Genomic DNA, 13,423 nt, shown 5'->3' with positions numbered 1-13,423 from the left:
TAAGTGGAAAAGCATGAACAATGGGATATATAAGAAACACTGCTTTTGAAAATAAAAACATACTAAAATTAATATAATTTTTTTTTGGTGCTGGGGATTAAACCCAGGGTTTTGTGCATCTACCAACTGAGCTAATTAATATAATTTTAAAAGGACTATTAATATATAAATCAGTATATTTTAGATGCAGTGAAAAGTCACATATTATGTTGACTAGATAAGGAACCATGTATTTTATGAGAGAGTGAAAGAATAGTAGATGGCTTAGTCTCATATGACAAAAATGAAATAAAAATCAAAGAAGTTGAAAACGCAAGAAATTGTAACTTAAAAACATATTTTTTTTTGGTTTTCTTAGGGATATTTTATTTATATTTAGTTAACTAAATATAAAATCATGTGTATACTTGATATATAAATTTTCCTTAAGTCTATTTTCTACTATGAATTGAAAGTTTTTGCATTTTAAAATGAGCTTTTATAATCATATTAAAGTCAATAGAATACATCCTTTCAAAAACCTCTTATATGTATATTTTTCACCTTCATTCTTTAACATGCCTCAACTTACTGTTTTTAGCCTCAGGCTCTTAAAGCTCTGGTTTTCCTTTAATAAGCATACTTAATGAAGCATTCATTTATTTTCATATGTCTAGTATTTTTTATTCAATTAATAGTCAAGAAAGATATCTTAAAGAAGATAAAGTTAAAATAAGATTTTAAGTAAAATAGAACAATATGTAATTTCTAAAACATTGATATCTTAAAATAGAACATTATGAAAATGATATGTTGAAATATTAATATTCTTAATCCAAACTATTTTATAACTTATTTTTCATTTTAATGTCAACTGAATGTAAACAGAATGACAATGTTTAGTCCCCAACATTGCCTTTTGAGAGTTTTCTTTGATTTCTGATATGATATAAATGCAGGATGACTTATTCAGTATGATTTAGTGCCCTTGAGGAAGGGTGAACAGCACAGCTCAAATAGGGAAGATGAATTCCCTATAGCAACTCAGACGCTCACATTTTTAAAAGATAGAAATATTTTTCCACACAATTAGCACAAAATTACATTGTTAAGCATTTGCCTTCAGGTCATTAACTAATATGTTCACTAACAACTTTCAGAAAATGAATTGGAAGAAAAAAATATTTTCTGCCTGAGTCAGAACTGTGACTGATTTGGAATTAAACCATCCGTATTGGTATTCTGTCAATAGCCTTATACTTTCACTATTTTTGTTGTAAGCCAGGAAAAAACACATCTTCTAACACATCTATTTATTTAATAATAAATACTTTTTTAAAAAAATTACTTAACTCCTTTATATTTGATTCTGTTTTTCTTGAAAATTAAGAAATATATTATTTATAAAACAAATTAGAACAATATGTCTGCTTTCTTCATAAAATTGTTAATGTTATGTTATTTTTATTGTGCAGGGAACAATGATATTAAATATTTAATATTGTGACAAAGACTTAAATATGAATAAAGTAATACAATGTTCATAGATAAAATAATCTATAATTCAAGATAACCTGTGAAAAATATGAAATTTGAAAAGAAAAACCCTAAAACTTTAGATATGGTATTAGATGTTAGTATGAGAATTTTACATCCTGATAGGATAGGATAAAATGTTCTCTACAATCAGGTCCTAAAGAGCTTATTGACAGTCTTTAAATTAACATGACCTATGAAAACAAGTAGGGCATGAAGCAATTTGGAAAACATCATCACGGGGCATTATTCCATGTTGCAGAATAATAGCAAACCAATCCTTATTAATGTCAATTGGCAGGATATGAGATTTTTCATATACCAAAACTGGAATATAATGATCTTGTAAGCATAAAGGGTTTTGTGAGAATTAAAAAGACTGACATTTACTAACAATAATAAAGTTCTCCTTTAATAAAGACTCCTCACAGGACTACCTATAAGAGATCCTACTCTCTATCCAGGAGCAGGCATGAAGTTTGAACATTCCCTTTGCCTTCTCCTTGATATATTCACACAGACTACTGATACTACCATTACAGATCTGACAAGGCAGGAATAGCAGGACCAAGTAGCACATTCTCATTTCCCAGAAGTGAGGTAGAAAAACCTCCTGACAACTGAGGATCTCCTCCTATGATAATACCGTCAACCATTTTGATAATGCCAAGGCAGAAGCTCCACAAGTTTCAACCCTCAGGACCAGTCAGAAAAGAAAAGTCAGTACCTCTTCTCTCTACAGAAAGAAGTGTTGACTGGAGGAGCTAAGTTGGGCTTAGAGACTCTCAGTAGTACATACAGTGTCCTAGGTACACCAAGCTCAAGCACTCATGGCCGGTCAGGAATGGAAATCTGTTTATTTCCCTTTTGTAGTTCATGTCCATCATATTCTTTCTATGATGATCTTTGTTTTCTTCATACTATCATTAGGAGGCTCTTGGGGGAATAAAGGTTAATTCATTATTTGTTAAGTAAATTGCGTATCTTCATGTATTGGTTCAATTTACTAATGGTAAATTTTGTTATTGACAGTATTTCCTCCTGTTTTTTAATTTTAAGTGAAAAATATGTGATTTTTTTTTCTGTATAAAGGGTTCCTTTATCATTTACAATGACATACATTTTATTTGTTATATTATGATTTTATAATACATGTCAAAATAAGATATCCATCTCTCATTATAGCTTTATGGGTCAAATTGTATCTATTAAAATATCATATGCTGAAGTCCTGACTACCAGTACTTCAAAATATTACTATACTTGGAGAAAGAACCTTTAAAGAGGTAACAAAAGTAAAATGAGGTCATACCTGTGGGACCCAATCCAATCTGACTGGTGTCCTTTTAGTTGGATGTTAATACATCCCATAAAGGAAGACTATATGAACACACAGAAGATGGCCATCTAGAAGCCAGGCAGGGCCGCCTCAGGAGAAAGTACTCCTGCTGACATCTTGATGTTGGATTTCTACCTCCAGACCTATGAGGAAACAAATGTCTGTTCTTTATGCCACCTAGTCTGTGATATTTTGTTGTGACCATCCTAGAAAACTAATATCTCTGTGTCTGTCTGTGTGTGTGTGTGTGTGTGTATACACACATATGTATGTATACATATATATATATATAATCTTTATATATTTTTAATATCTTTGTTTATTTTTATGTGGTGCTGAGGATTGAACTGAGTGTCTCACATATGCAAGTCAAGTGCTCTGCCACTGAGCCACCACCCAGCCTGAAAATTAAATTATTTGGGTATAGATATGCATATATAGATATTAAACATACCTTTTCAAAATGTATTGTTTTGGCAGTAGTATTAGTAAGAGGTAGAGAATGTCCCTAATTTCATTTTGTTTCATATCCTTTTGTACCATTAGGAAACTAATTTATCTTTTGTTCAATGTATTGAATAACACATGTGTACTTACACATTCCCATTTGTATCTGTATCTAATTGTGAACTTTATTTTGTTTGGTATAGGAGATTATATGGTAATATCCTTTGAAAATCAAATTTTTGGAATGTTATCAGTGGAGTTGTAGGCAGAGAAATTGTGGTTGTGTTACTATCTGAAATCTGTAGGATTTCATTAATTTCAATGTATACTCAATAGTATAATGCCTATATTGGTCAGACTGACTGAGAAACCATGGACCCCCTGACTGGGTGCTATTGTATAATAAAGTGGCAGGATAGAAAGCTATTCAAAGAAGGATATGGTGTCACTGGACTACAACAACTGACTGCCTCTACTAGAAAAAGAAATAAAGCTATTTTAAAATAACTCAATTTCCTAAAATTATGATTACTTCTTTTGTCTTATTTCTATCAAATGAGCTTGAAGATCATCTTTCATTTTATATTTATGAGAATTTTTCCTTAATTGAGAAAATGAGAAATATGACTTAATGTATTTTTCACCTTGATATAATTTAAAGTCTTTGTGTTTCTTGTCATATGCAAGCAATTAGCGATACATATCATCTTGTCTTTAGTCTGAAATAATTAATGTTATTCTGAGATACCATCATTTAGTAATGGAATGATTATGTTTACATGATTCTACTCATGTAAAATTAACAGCTTATTAATAACATTTCAAAACTATTGTCACTGAAGTTTTTAGTCAATCATTTTGCTAATCATTTAATAAAATGTACTTATAGAAGTGATTAATTTATGTTTATAAGTACATGTATTTTCTTAATGCTACAAATGATAAAAATAGAATACAACACTTCACTGTTTAACTGAAATTATAGTAATGTCTTATATTCCTCTTCAGTTGAAACTCATCTCTTTAGTGATATTTTTGGAAGTAATTTGAATATAAAATTATGTGAATCATGAATATAATTATTATTTTATTTAAAACAAAAACTACAAACTTTTTTCTTTATTCATCCATTAAGTACACTTCTGGTTTTTCACTAAAAATTTAATTTAGTTCATCAAAAATTCCTTCAGTATAAAATCTATAATTTCAACATATCTAACAGACAAATACAAATTAAAACTATACTGAGAGTCCATCTCACAGTAGTCAGAATGGCAGTTATTCATAAAGGTAGCTTCATAAATTTCTGGTGGGATAGCAAATTGATGCAACCACTCTGGAAAGCAGAATGGAGATTCCTCAGAAAACTTGGAATGGAACCACCATTTGACCCAGTTATCCCACTTCTTGGCATATATCCAAAGGATTTAAAATCAGCATACTGTAGTGACGAAGCCACATCAATGTTTATAACAGCTCAATTCACAATAGCTAAGCTATAGAACCAACAATAAGAGCAATGCAGGTGCCCCTCAACTGATGAATGGGTAAAGAAAATGTGGAATATTAATTACTTAGCCAAGAAAAAGAATGTCTTTATGACTTTTGCTGGTAAATGGGTGGATCTGGAAACTATCATGCTAAGTGAAATGAGCCAGTCCCCAAATTACTAAAAGTTGAATGTTCTCTCTGATATGTGGATGCTAACACACAAAGGGGGTGTGGAGGAAATTTGGAGAATAGAAGTTCAGAAGACAAGACAAGGAGGAATGAAAGGAAGGGAGAGAGGATAGGAATAGGAAAGATAGTAGAATGAATCAGATATAACATTCCTATGTTCATGTATGAATGATATACTACCAGTGAAACTCTACACCATGTACAGTCACAAGAATGCAACCCTAATTATAATAAGTTATACTCCAGTATGTGTAATGTGTCAAAATACATCCTACTATTATATATATCTAAAAAGAACAAATTTTAAAAAATTTTAAAAAAAGAAAAACAAAATCTATAATTTCAGAAAGCTCTAATATTTTCTTGACTTCTGTTACCATATAGGGAATTCCCTTTGGGCAACCCAATGAGCCATTTTCATTACAGTTGAACTCCTTCAATTGTAGTTCCAAAACATAAGGTACAGAGTTCTGAAAATAAAATAACTAGTAAGCTATTCTCAATTTCTTAATATTTTTTCCAGTTATTTTCATTCCCTATATACTAATTCTATTTTTAAAATAAGTACAATGAATATGAGCATGTGATTTCAAATTAGAAGTGTAGGTACATTAAAATAAATATTAATAAAAGTAAAATAATAAGAGCAAAATTACTTGCTTTATTGTTGCAATTATTCATTTCTTTTTTCTCTTTGCAATATAAATCATGGCCAACAAATCATAGTTCAACAATGTGATATTTCTTTGAAAGATACTTATTGATTCTATGAATATCTGAAATGGGCCAATATTCAAGGACTGAAAAAAAAACAGGAAAAAAATCAAGATTTTATTTTTTTAATGGACTTTGATATGTGGTAGATTGTTAAAGTTTAATTAGAAAATATAAAGCCCTAAAAAATATAAAGGTGTAATTTGCAGTGAGTAAAGTTCAAGCTGCCAACACAATGTCATGAACAGAGTTGCGAAGGGATATGTTCATTCATGTCCTTGAAGTCCTTCACTATGTTGTCTCACTCTCTCCAAATAATAAAGTTATAGATCTAGTTTATGCTCTGGCAATGCAAGTAACTATAGAAATCATAAGAAAAAGATTGTTTATATGGCATGGGCCTACAATGAACTAGAGAACTTATCATCCTATGAAAAAATATTTACTTAGTACTAGCACACTGTTTCTGAAATATATCTAAGACTAATTTTCTATAAAAATTATAGTTACTGATAATTTCTTTAAAAAGTATACATCTTTCCCTTAATAGTTTCTATATGAGATAATATGTGCATGGGGTTTAGCATTCCTAGTGTCACATGACACATTAGTTAGAAAATTATGGTTACTAGTCAGTGACAAAATAGGTGAGGACTTAGTTCCTAGTTTGTAATGAACAGTGACTTTATAATTTAATATTTAAAAAGTAACATTAAAGTAGTAAGGAATTGCTGATGATTTTTTCAAATAAAAGTGTCAATATTCTTGGCTTAAAGTTTCAAAATAATTGAGCATAACTTTGTTGTGTATTGTGTGAAGGACACAGTTGCAAGCATCAAGAAGTTATGTCAAATGAAAAGAAAAATGAAGTGCTGCAATTACCTTGAAAACAAAGTATAATTAAAATAGTGTAGAAATATGATGAACTCTAATGCATAGTTACAAACAATTGGGAAAACATGAAACTTACAAAGCACAAAACGTTTTCACATTTTATCATAAATAATAATTTCAAGAAAACTTTGAAAAATAATCAGAATTTGTTTTTATTCCCTGAATTTAAATCTCAAATTTTCCCCTTTTACTTCCTTTTATTTGAGCAAAGTATTTATCCATTCTAAAGCATCAATTTAACTTACTGAAAAAAAATGTAAATGGTATGTATTTAATTACAGAATATAATATAATGGGTTAAATAAAATATCTATAAAACTCTTATAAGTTTAACTCAAATGTTGCTAGTTTATATCCCTAACTTATTATTGGTCAAACTGAAGTTCAATGAAGATAAATTGCTTGATTTTGGTTACAGTATTTATACACATACAAGCAAAATTTGGTTTTAGATTTTGGTTGAATGCTATTACTTAAACACATACTTTTTAAACAAAAGTATATGGTACAAAATGAAAGAATATTTTCTAATAATATAGTAAACATGAATATCAGATGTCATTAAATTATAAATGCATATATGAGGCATTACATACAAAACCTTCTGCCCTTTACATCTCACAGTTGGAAAATGTAAAGAAAGGACACCAATTGGAGACATCTGCAAACCATATAACTGGCAAAAATTCATAAAGAACTTTTAAAATGTCTTGTTAAGAAACAAGACATCAAATAATGAACAAAATATGAAAGATACTTCATAAGGAAATGTATGCTAATGAATAATATACTTACAAAATATGTTCAACACCACTAATCATCTGGGGAATACAAATTAAAACAATGAGATACCACTTCACACCTATTAGAATGACTAAAATTAAGAGGTTGGCTATAGCAAAGATACTCTGTCAGTTACTCTGGTGCAGGAAAGGCAAGGTATGTTGTTACAGGCAATCAAGTTTAGATATTTTTTTTTGTGTGTGCAATGAAGAGTTTATCAAGAGGTAAAGAACATTTTTAAGGATATTATAATGAACCAGAATCTAAGCTGAATATTGGATAAGTAGGGAATTATGATAGAAGTGTAGAGTAAATGTTCCAAAAGAGGGACAGTTTGGATTTGTAGCCAATATGTTTACCAAACATAAAAGTTTCTGTTTTATATATATTTATTTTTGTTGTTTTTAGATAAACATGACAGTAGGGTGTGCTTCAACACATTATACATACATGGAGTGTAACCCATTTCAATTTGGATCCTATTCTTGGTTTTATATGATGTGAAGTTAAACTGTTCATACATAGGAAAATTATCTCAGATTCATTCTACTGTCTTTCCTATTCCCGTCCACCATCCCTTCCCTTCATTTCACCTGTCTAATCCAATGAATTTCTATACCTCCCCTTCTTACCTTCCTTTGTTATGGGTTAGCATCCACATATCAGAAAGAATATTAAGTCTTTGGCTTTTGGGGCCTGGCTTATTTCACTTATCATGATTTTCTCTGGGTTTAGAGGCTGAGGTGACTGGAGGAAATTTTATTTTTTTAATAAGAAAATCAAAGAAGGTGAATGTTCCATTTCTGAACTAATAATCCATTTTCAGTTTGAGGTCAAAGACTTATGAAAGCTGTTGGGGTAGAGTAGTATACTATGATCCAGATTATGAAGGAGATATTGTCAGAGTGAACAGAAATTTGAGCAGGAAGTAATAGGATAAAAGTGCTGTCAGATACCATGTACTCCTTTTAGATTGATACTTTTGTTGGAAGAAGCTGGAAGTTGTTTTTGGAAATGCTGTGAGGAAGGAAGAAATCTACCATAGCTCCATCTTTCATGGGGTCTACAAGCCTGACCAGAAAGGTAAATTAATGAGGCGATTCCACCAAGATCTCTCTAGGAAAAACAGCCAACAGAACTTTCAGAAAAGAGATTGAAGGGCAGAAGTTTTGATAAAACTTTTCTAAGATGGTGGAAAATGATGTGGAATTGGGGAAAATTAGAGAATACTTAGAGCATAGTGGAGTACAAATAAAAGTGAAGTACAGATCTGGGAGCCTTAAATAAAAGGAGCTTAGTAATTAAATTTAAACTTACATGGTTTTGTAAAGGAAGATGAATAGTTTATCATTTCTGAGAGGATATTTGTAGTACCCATATAACTCTTCTCTCCTGAAGTTAAGGATCACTTGCTGACCTTGAGGAAATGCAATGTCAGTGAGGACCCTTGGATAGAAATGACCTTCTGATGGTCTCCCTTTCAGGAAATTATGAGGGAAGGGGACTTTTCTCCTTTGGTTCCCACTGAGTATCTGGAAATAGCCTGCATCTAACATATGGAAGGTCATCAATGAATAATATTTGAATAAATGAACTGATAAGAAATTCAAAGAAATAATAAAAGTGAGAGGTTTAGGAATATATTTCTCTTTAGCAATATTGCTTCACTTACATAAGGTTATCTCTTTTTTAACCAAATTTTAAATTGTGTTTACTTAATCTAAGAAAAAACAGTATGAATGTGAACGTCTAGAGCATTCGGGTCCCTGGGTAAGGGTCGCGAAATAACCAGGACACAGGGGATGCAGAGCAAAGGCAGCAGTTGCGACTGCATGCTGAGATTTATTTGCAAGTTCCTTTTATATTCTTCTTCTAACAAAGCAAGCAATTAACACTTTACCCACATTGCCCAAATATCATGCCTCAGTGGGTACACAGAGCTAAATTCAGATCGTTCCTGTTCATATGATAAGTACCCTCCCAAAGTTCTTTGTAGACATTATCTAATCATCTGAGGATGCATTTGTTTCTTTAGAATGTGCTGTTCCCAGGACAAGTATGCAGGAAGCTTCTTCCTCCTAGCCAAACCATGCAGAACTTGTGACTTGCGATAAGGGGAAGAGAACTTTTTCTCCTCCTAACTGAGGTCTGCCTCAGCTGACCTAAATCACAGCCACAGCTCTTGCAAAGTGTCAGGCCTGAGGGAGCTAAACTCTGCACACTTGAACCCCAACATATGAATCCCTTTGCCTGTTATGAATGACCTCCCAAGTACGTACCCAGCATTGAGGCTTATAATTTTTATCCTAAAGTTAATCAGTCCTAAATACATCTTCTTCTACTTTACCTGATCTTATTTTTCTTCTTCTTCCTTCATTTACTAAGGCCTATACCACAAATAAGCCTTTTCTTTTCAATTGTATAAAAAAATATTGATAACCTCCATTACGCATGTTTTTCCATTTTTATAGTGTGCCTCATTACTCCTATTTTATGTTTCTGTAATTTCCCTATGATAGAAGCTATTCTAGAGAAACAGTCTTGCTTGTTCCATACATTCTTGATTGCTAGTATTATAAGTGAAATAAGATAAAACAATAGGATTGATTGTTTTGTGGGTATAGACAGCTTCCATGGACAACCACTTATATAAGGATTTTATCTATCTGTAAACCTAACCAAAATGTTAGTAATGTCACTTAATAAAGTTTTAGAAATAGATAATAAAAGAGTAAATGCACCACAAATTTCTTTCACGGTGAGCAACAAGATGTCCCCATTTTTCATTCAAAAATTGATATTTAGCAATATACACAAAACTTTTTACTATACATTTAAATGTATACAACTTATTGTGTGGCATGTAAATATATTTTTACATAATATTTCATAAACATAAATTTTAGTATGATTTTGATTAATGTGTATTAGTAAAATAACATAGGAATAAAAAGAAATTATATTTACAAAGGTCATTTAAACCCATTTCTTAATTATCTAATTTCTCACTTTGAAATATTATAAAAACCCAAATTTCTTTGTAGTGTTGATCCAACATAACATTTGAATTCAAAGAGGAGAGATGGAAATTCTGATCAGTATGTCCTATGCTGTCACTTGAACCTGAATTACTGCTGCTTATATTGTGATGCAATAATGACCATTTTCCTACAGATAGAAGCCCTTGATAACCCCTCCCACTTCAAAGGCATCTGACCTCACCACCAAAAAAAAAAAAAAATTCTATCTAAAGTAGGGAATTTCAAGAGTAATGGGTCTTTTCTGTGAACAGTAACACACCAAAATGAATTTTCAGGATACAGAACAGGATATTCACAAATTTCTAGATCTCTGAAGTTGGCCTGCAGTCTTTTGCTAATATCTTTTGAGGAATGATCAATGATAAAAAGGTTTTAAATATTTTCTCTGTCCTATTAGGACTCCAAGTTTGTCAAACAGTTGGTTGTAAACCATACTTTAAATCTTTCCAAGGCGAAATCATGTTAATTGGTGCCAGATATGGTGGAACAGTGGTCAGTAAACTATGAAGTAGATTATTTCCCTTAAAAAATGAAGTAAAAATGTGTATTTATTAATCTTCCTTTGCAGGCTATGGAACTCTTAAAGTTATCCATATTAATAGAGTGCTAACAAGAGACATTCAATACACTTAATTTGACATATTGTAGAGGTACTAGCACTGATAGAAGCAAATGGGTTCTCTTCCTATATTTTTCTTCTATTCTATTCCCCAACACAAGACAAGGATCAGAATGAGATGTTTCAGGGATATTCAATAAAACCCCATAAATGTTTGCTTTCTGCTCAAAATTTAAACTGATTAAAAACATGGTAATAATCCTCCACAGTTTTAATCGAATGTTCTGAAACTATATTTGTATTTCTAATAAATCTGTATGACTCACTTTTTGCAAAAGTATTTTTTAAAATGAGCTCTTGATTAGATGAATTATCAACATTAATACTTTTAAGAATCAAAATTTGTTCAATTTCCTTTGAACAGAAAATACTCCACAGAATTCACATTTCAAACTAAAATTTTATTCTAGTTTGGAGAACTTTGTTCTCTCACTTCCTTCTTTCTCATTAATACATCTAGTCAGTGGAGTTGTACCCCTCTCAATAAACACAAGGAACCTAATAAACAAGAGGAAAAATAAACTTACAAATACTCATTTTTCTATTATCCCATATTTTAAATCCTTACCAGTTTTATGGCCTCCTGAACTAGATTATTAGAATAAATATAAAGAAGAGCCAGAAAAGATACTTCTCAATAAAGCACTTGTGGACCAAACATGAGAAATTGTAAATTTCACTAGATTATTCATAATTCTAACATGTTTTAAGACAAACATTTGCTCTTAAGAGATACCTGTTATCATCCAATGTCTGTAAAAATAAAGTGTAAACCCAGCTTTTACATTTGATGTCATATTTTGAGTATTTTTAGCATTATATCACCGTTACAATTCTAAAATTTAAGTAAACAAAAAAATTTTCATTTTTTTTTTCTTTAAAGGACTTTATTTTGTTTCCAGGACCAAATACAGAGCCCTTTGAATTTTGGAGCTTTGCTCTCCAATCCCAACAACAGTATTTTAACTTCAAATTCCCTTTTTTTCCCCTGGAATGTCAATGATCTTCATGGTTCTCAGGTCACATCTTTAAGTCACCCTTCTGCTCTATTTCATTGTGGTGCTGTTGAGCTCCCTTTCCTGAAGAAAGCTGTACCACGACTGGAGGAGTAGGGCCTCCTCCTGCAGGGCTCTCTCCTCCTCCTGAAGAGCACCGTGCTCTTCTCTCAGAGCCTTGTTCTCCTTTCGCAGGGCCCGCTCCTCCTTCCACAGGGCCTCTTCCTCCTTCCCGAGCGCAATGCCCTCCTTCACCAGGGCCTCTTCCTCCATGTTGATGGCTTTCTTCTGGTGGTGCAGGGCCCTGATCTCCTGGTTCAGAGACCTCATTTCTTCGTCCAGAGCCTTGGCCTCGTTCTGGAAGGCGATCTCCTGCTGCTTGAGGGCCTTGAGCTGAGCCTCGCGGGCTCGTTTCTGTTGCCGACTGGATTTTCTCTGCGTGTTCAAGGCCTTGACGTTTTCTCTCGATAATTTCTGCTTCTCCAGAGTGGCCTTTTTAAGCTCCCAGAGAACCTGGTTTTCCTCCTGCAGGAGCTGGTTCCTTTCCCGGATCAACTTGTTGTCCCTTCGGAAGGCTTCGCTCTCCCCTCTGAGAGCTTTGTTTTCTCTCCACAGGGACTTGTTGTCCTCCCTGAAAATGTCGTTCTCCTCTCTGGACGCGCGGTTAGCTTTCCAGAGATCCCTTCCCACTTCGGGAGATGCATGTTTGACTTGACTTTGTTCTCGGGCACAAGAGCAGAAAGGGGAAAACAACTGCAGTATCTTCTTTGTATTGATCCGTTTTGATTCAGACCTATCCATTGTTCCTTAGTGTGCTGAGCTAGATATATATATTTGGCTTCCACTACAGGTGAACTAGTGATACTTGCAACAGAAAAAGCCCTATATGTGCTGAGAATTTCTTCATATAGTTCTGGTTGTGGTGTTGACTTTTATTAGGAGAAATGTGGCCGGGTCTAAACCAGGCTCAGTCCGGCTCACTGGAGGAGAAAGCAGTGAATATATGAATTAAAGTCAGTAAAGTAATTACAAGGTTGATATCACTCAAATTGGGTCTAAGTCACAACACATAAATTATATATTAATAACTTTATCTTGAAGTACATATTGAGTCGATCAAGAATAATGCATGGAATTATTATCTGCATGTCTCAGTTAAATTATTTCTGCTAAATATAATCTTCCACTAATCACTTCATTTTCAATAAATATATCACTTGTTATCAGTATGGAAATACATTATGTATTTTAAAAATGTTTCTAGTTATATAAAAATAATTCCAGTAAGAACTAAAAAAAATTTTTAAAAGAAGTTCTGTATCATACTGTTTAAACATTTAAGATTATTTGAACTGTTAAATAGTTAAATATTTAACTAGAGTCTCACTTACAATTC

General features: G+C 32.2%; 1 protein-coding gene across 1 annotated transcript; it reads right to left on the bottom strand.

Annotated features, from left to right (window-relative positions):
* Positions 1 to 12,078: 12,078 nt before the first annotated feature.
* On the bottom strand, positions 12,079 to 12,828 carry LOC308634021 (uncharacterized protein; the record flags this gene model as incomplete). The annotated part of the gene is made up of 1 exon (XM_081267596.1): positions 12,079 to 12,828. The coding sequence occupies one exon, from the start codon at positions 12,826 to 12,828 to the stop codon at positions 12,079 to 12,081; it is 750 nt and encodes a 249-aa protein (XP_081123722.1).
* Between the last annotated feature and the right edge of the window lie 595 nt (positions 12,829 to 13,423).

This window comes from Spermophilus citellus, assembly GCF_964194105.1.
Source record: "Spermophilus citellus genome assembly, chromosome: 1".
In the NCBI taxonomy this organism is placed as follows: Eukaryota; Metazoa; Chordata; class Mammalia; order Rodentia; family Sciuridae; genus Spermophilus; species Spermophilus citellus.
The sequence above is the reverse complement of the archived record's forward strand: the minus strand, read 5'-3'. Positions and strand labels throughout refer to the sequence as shown.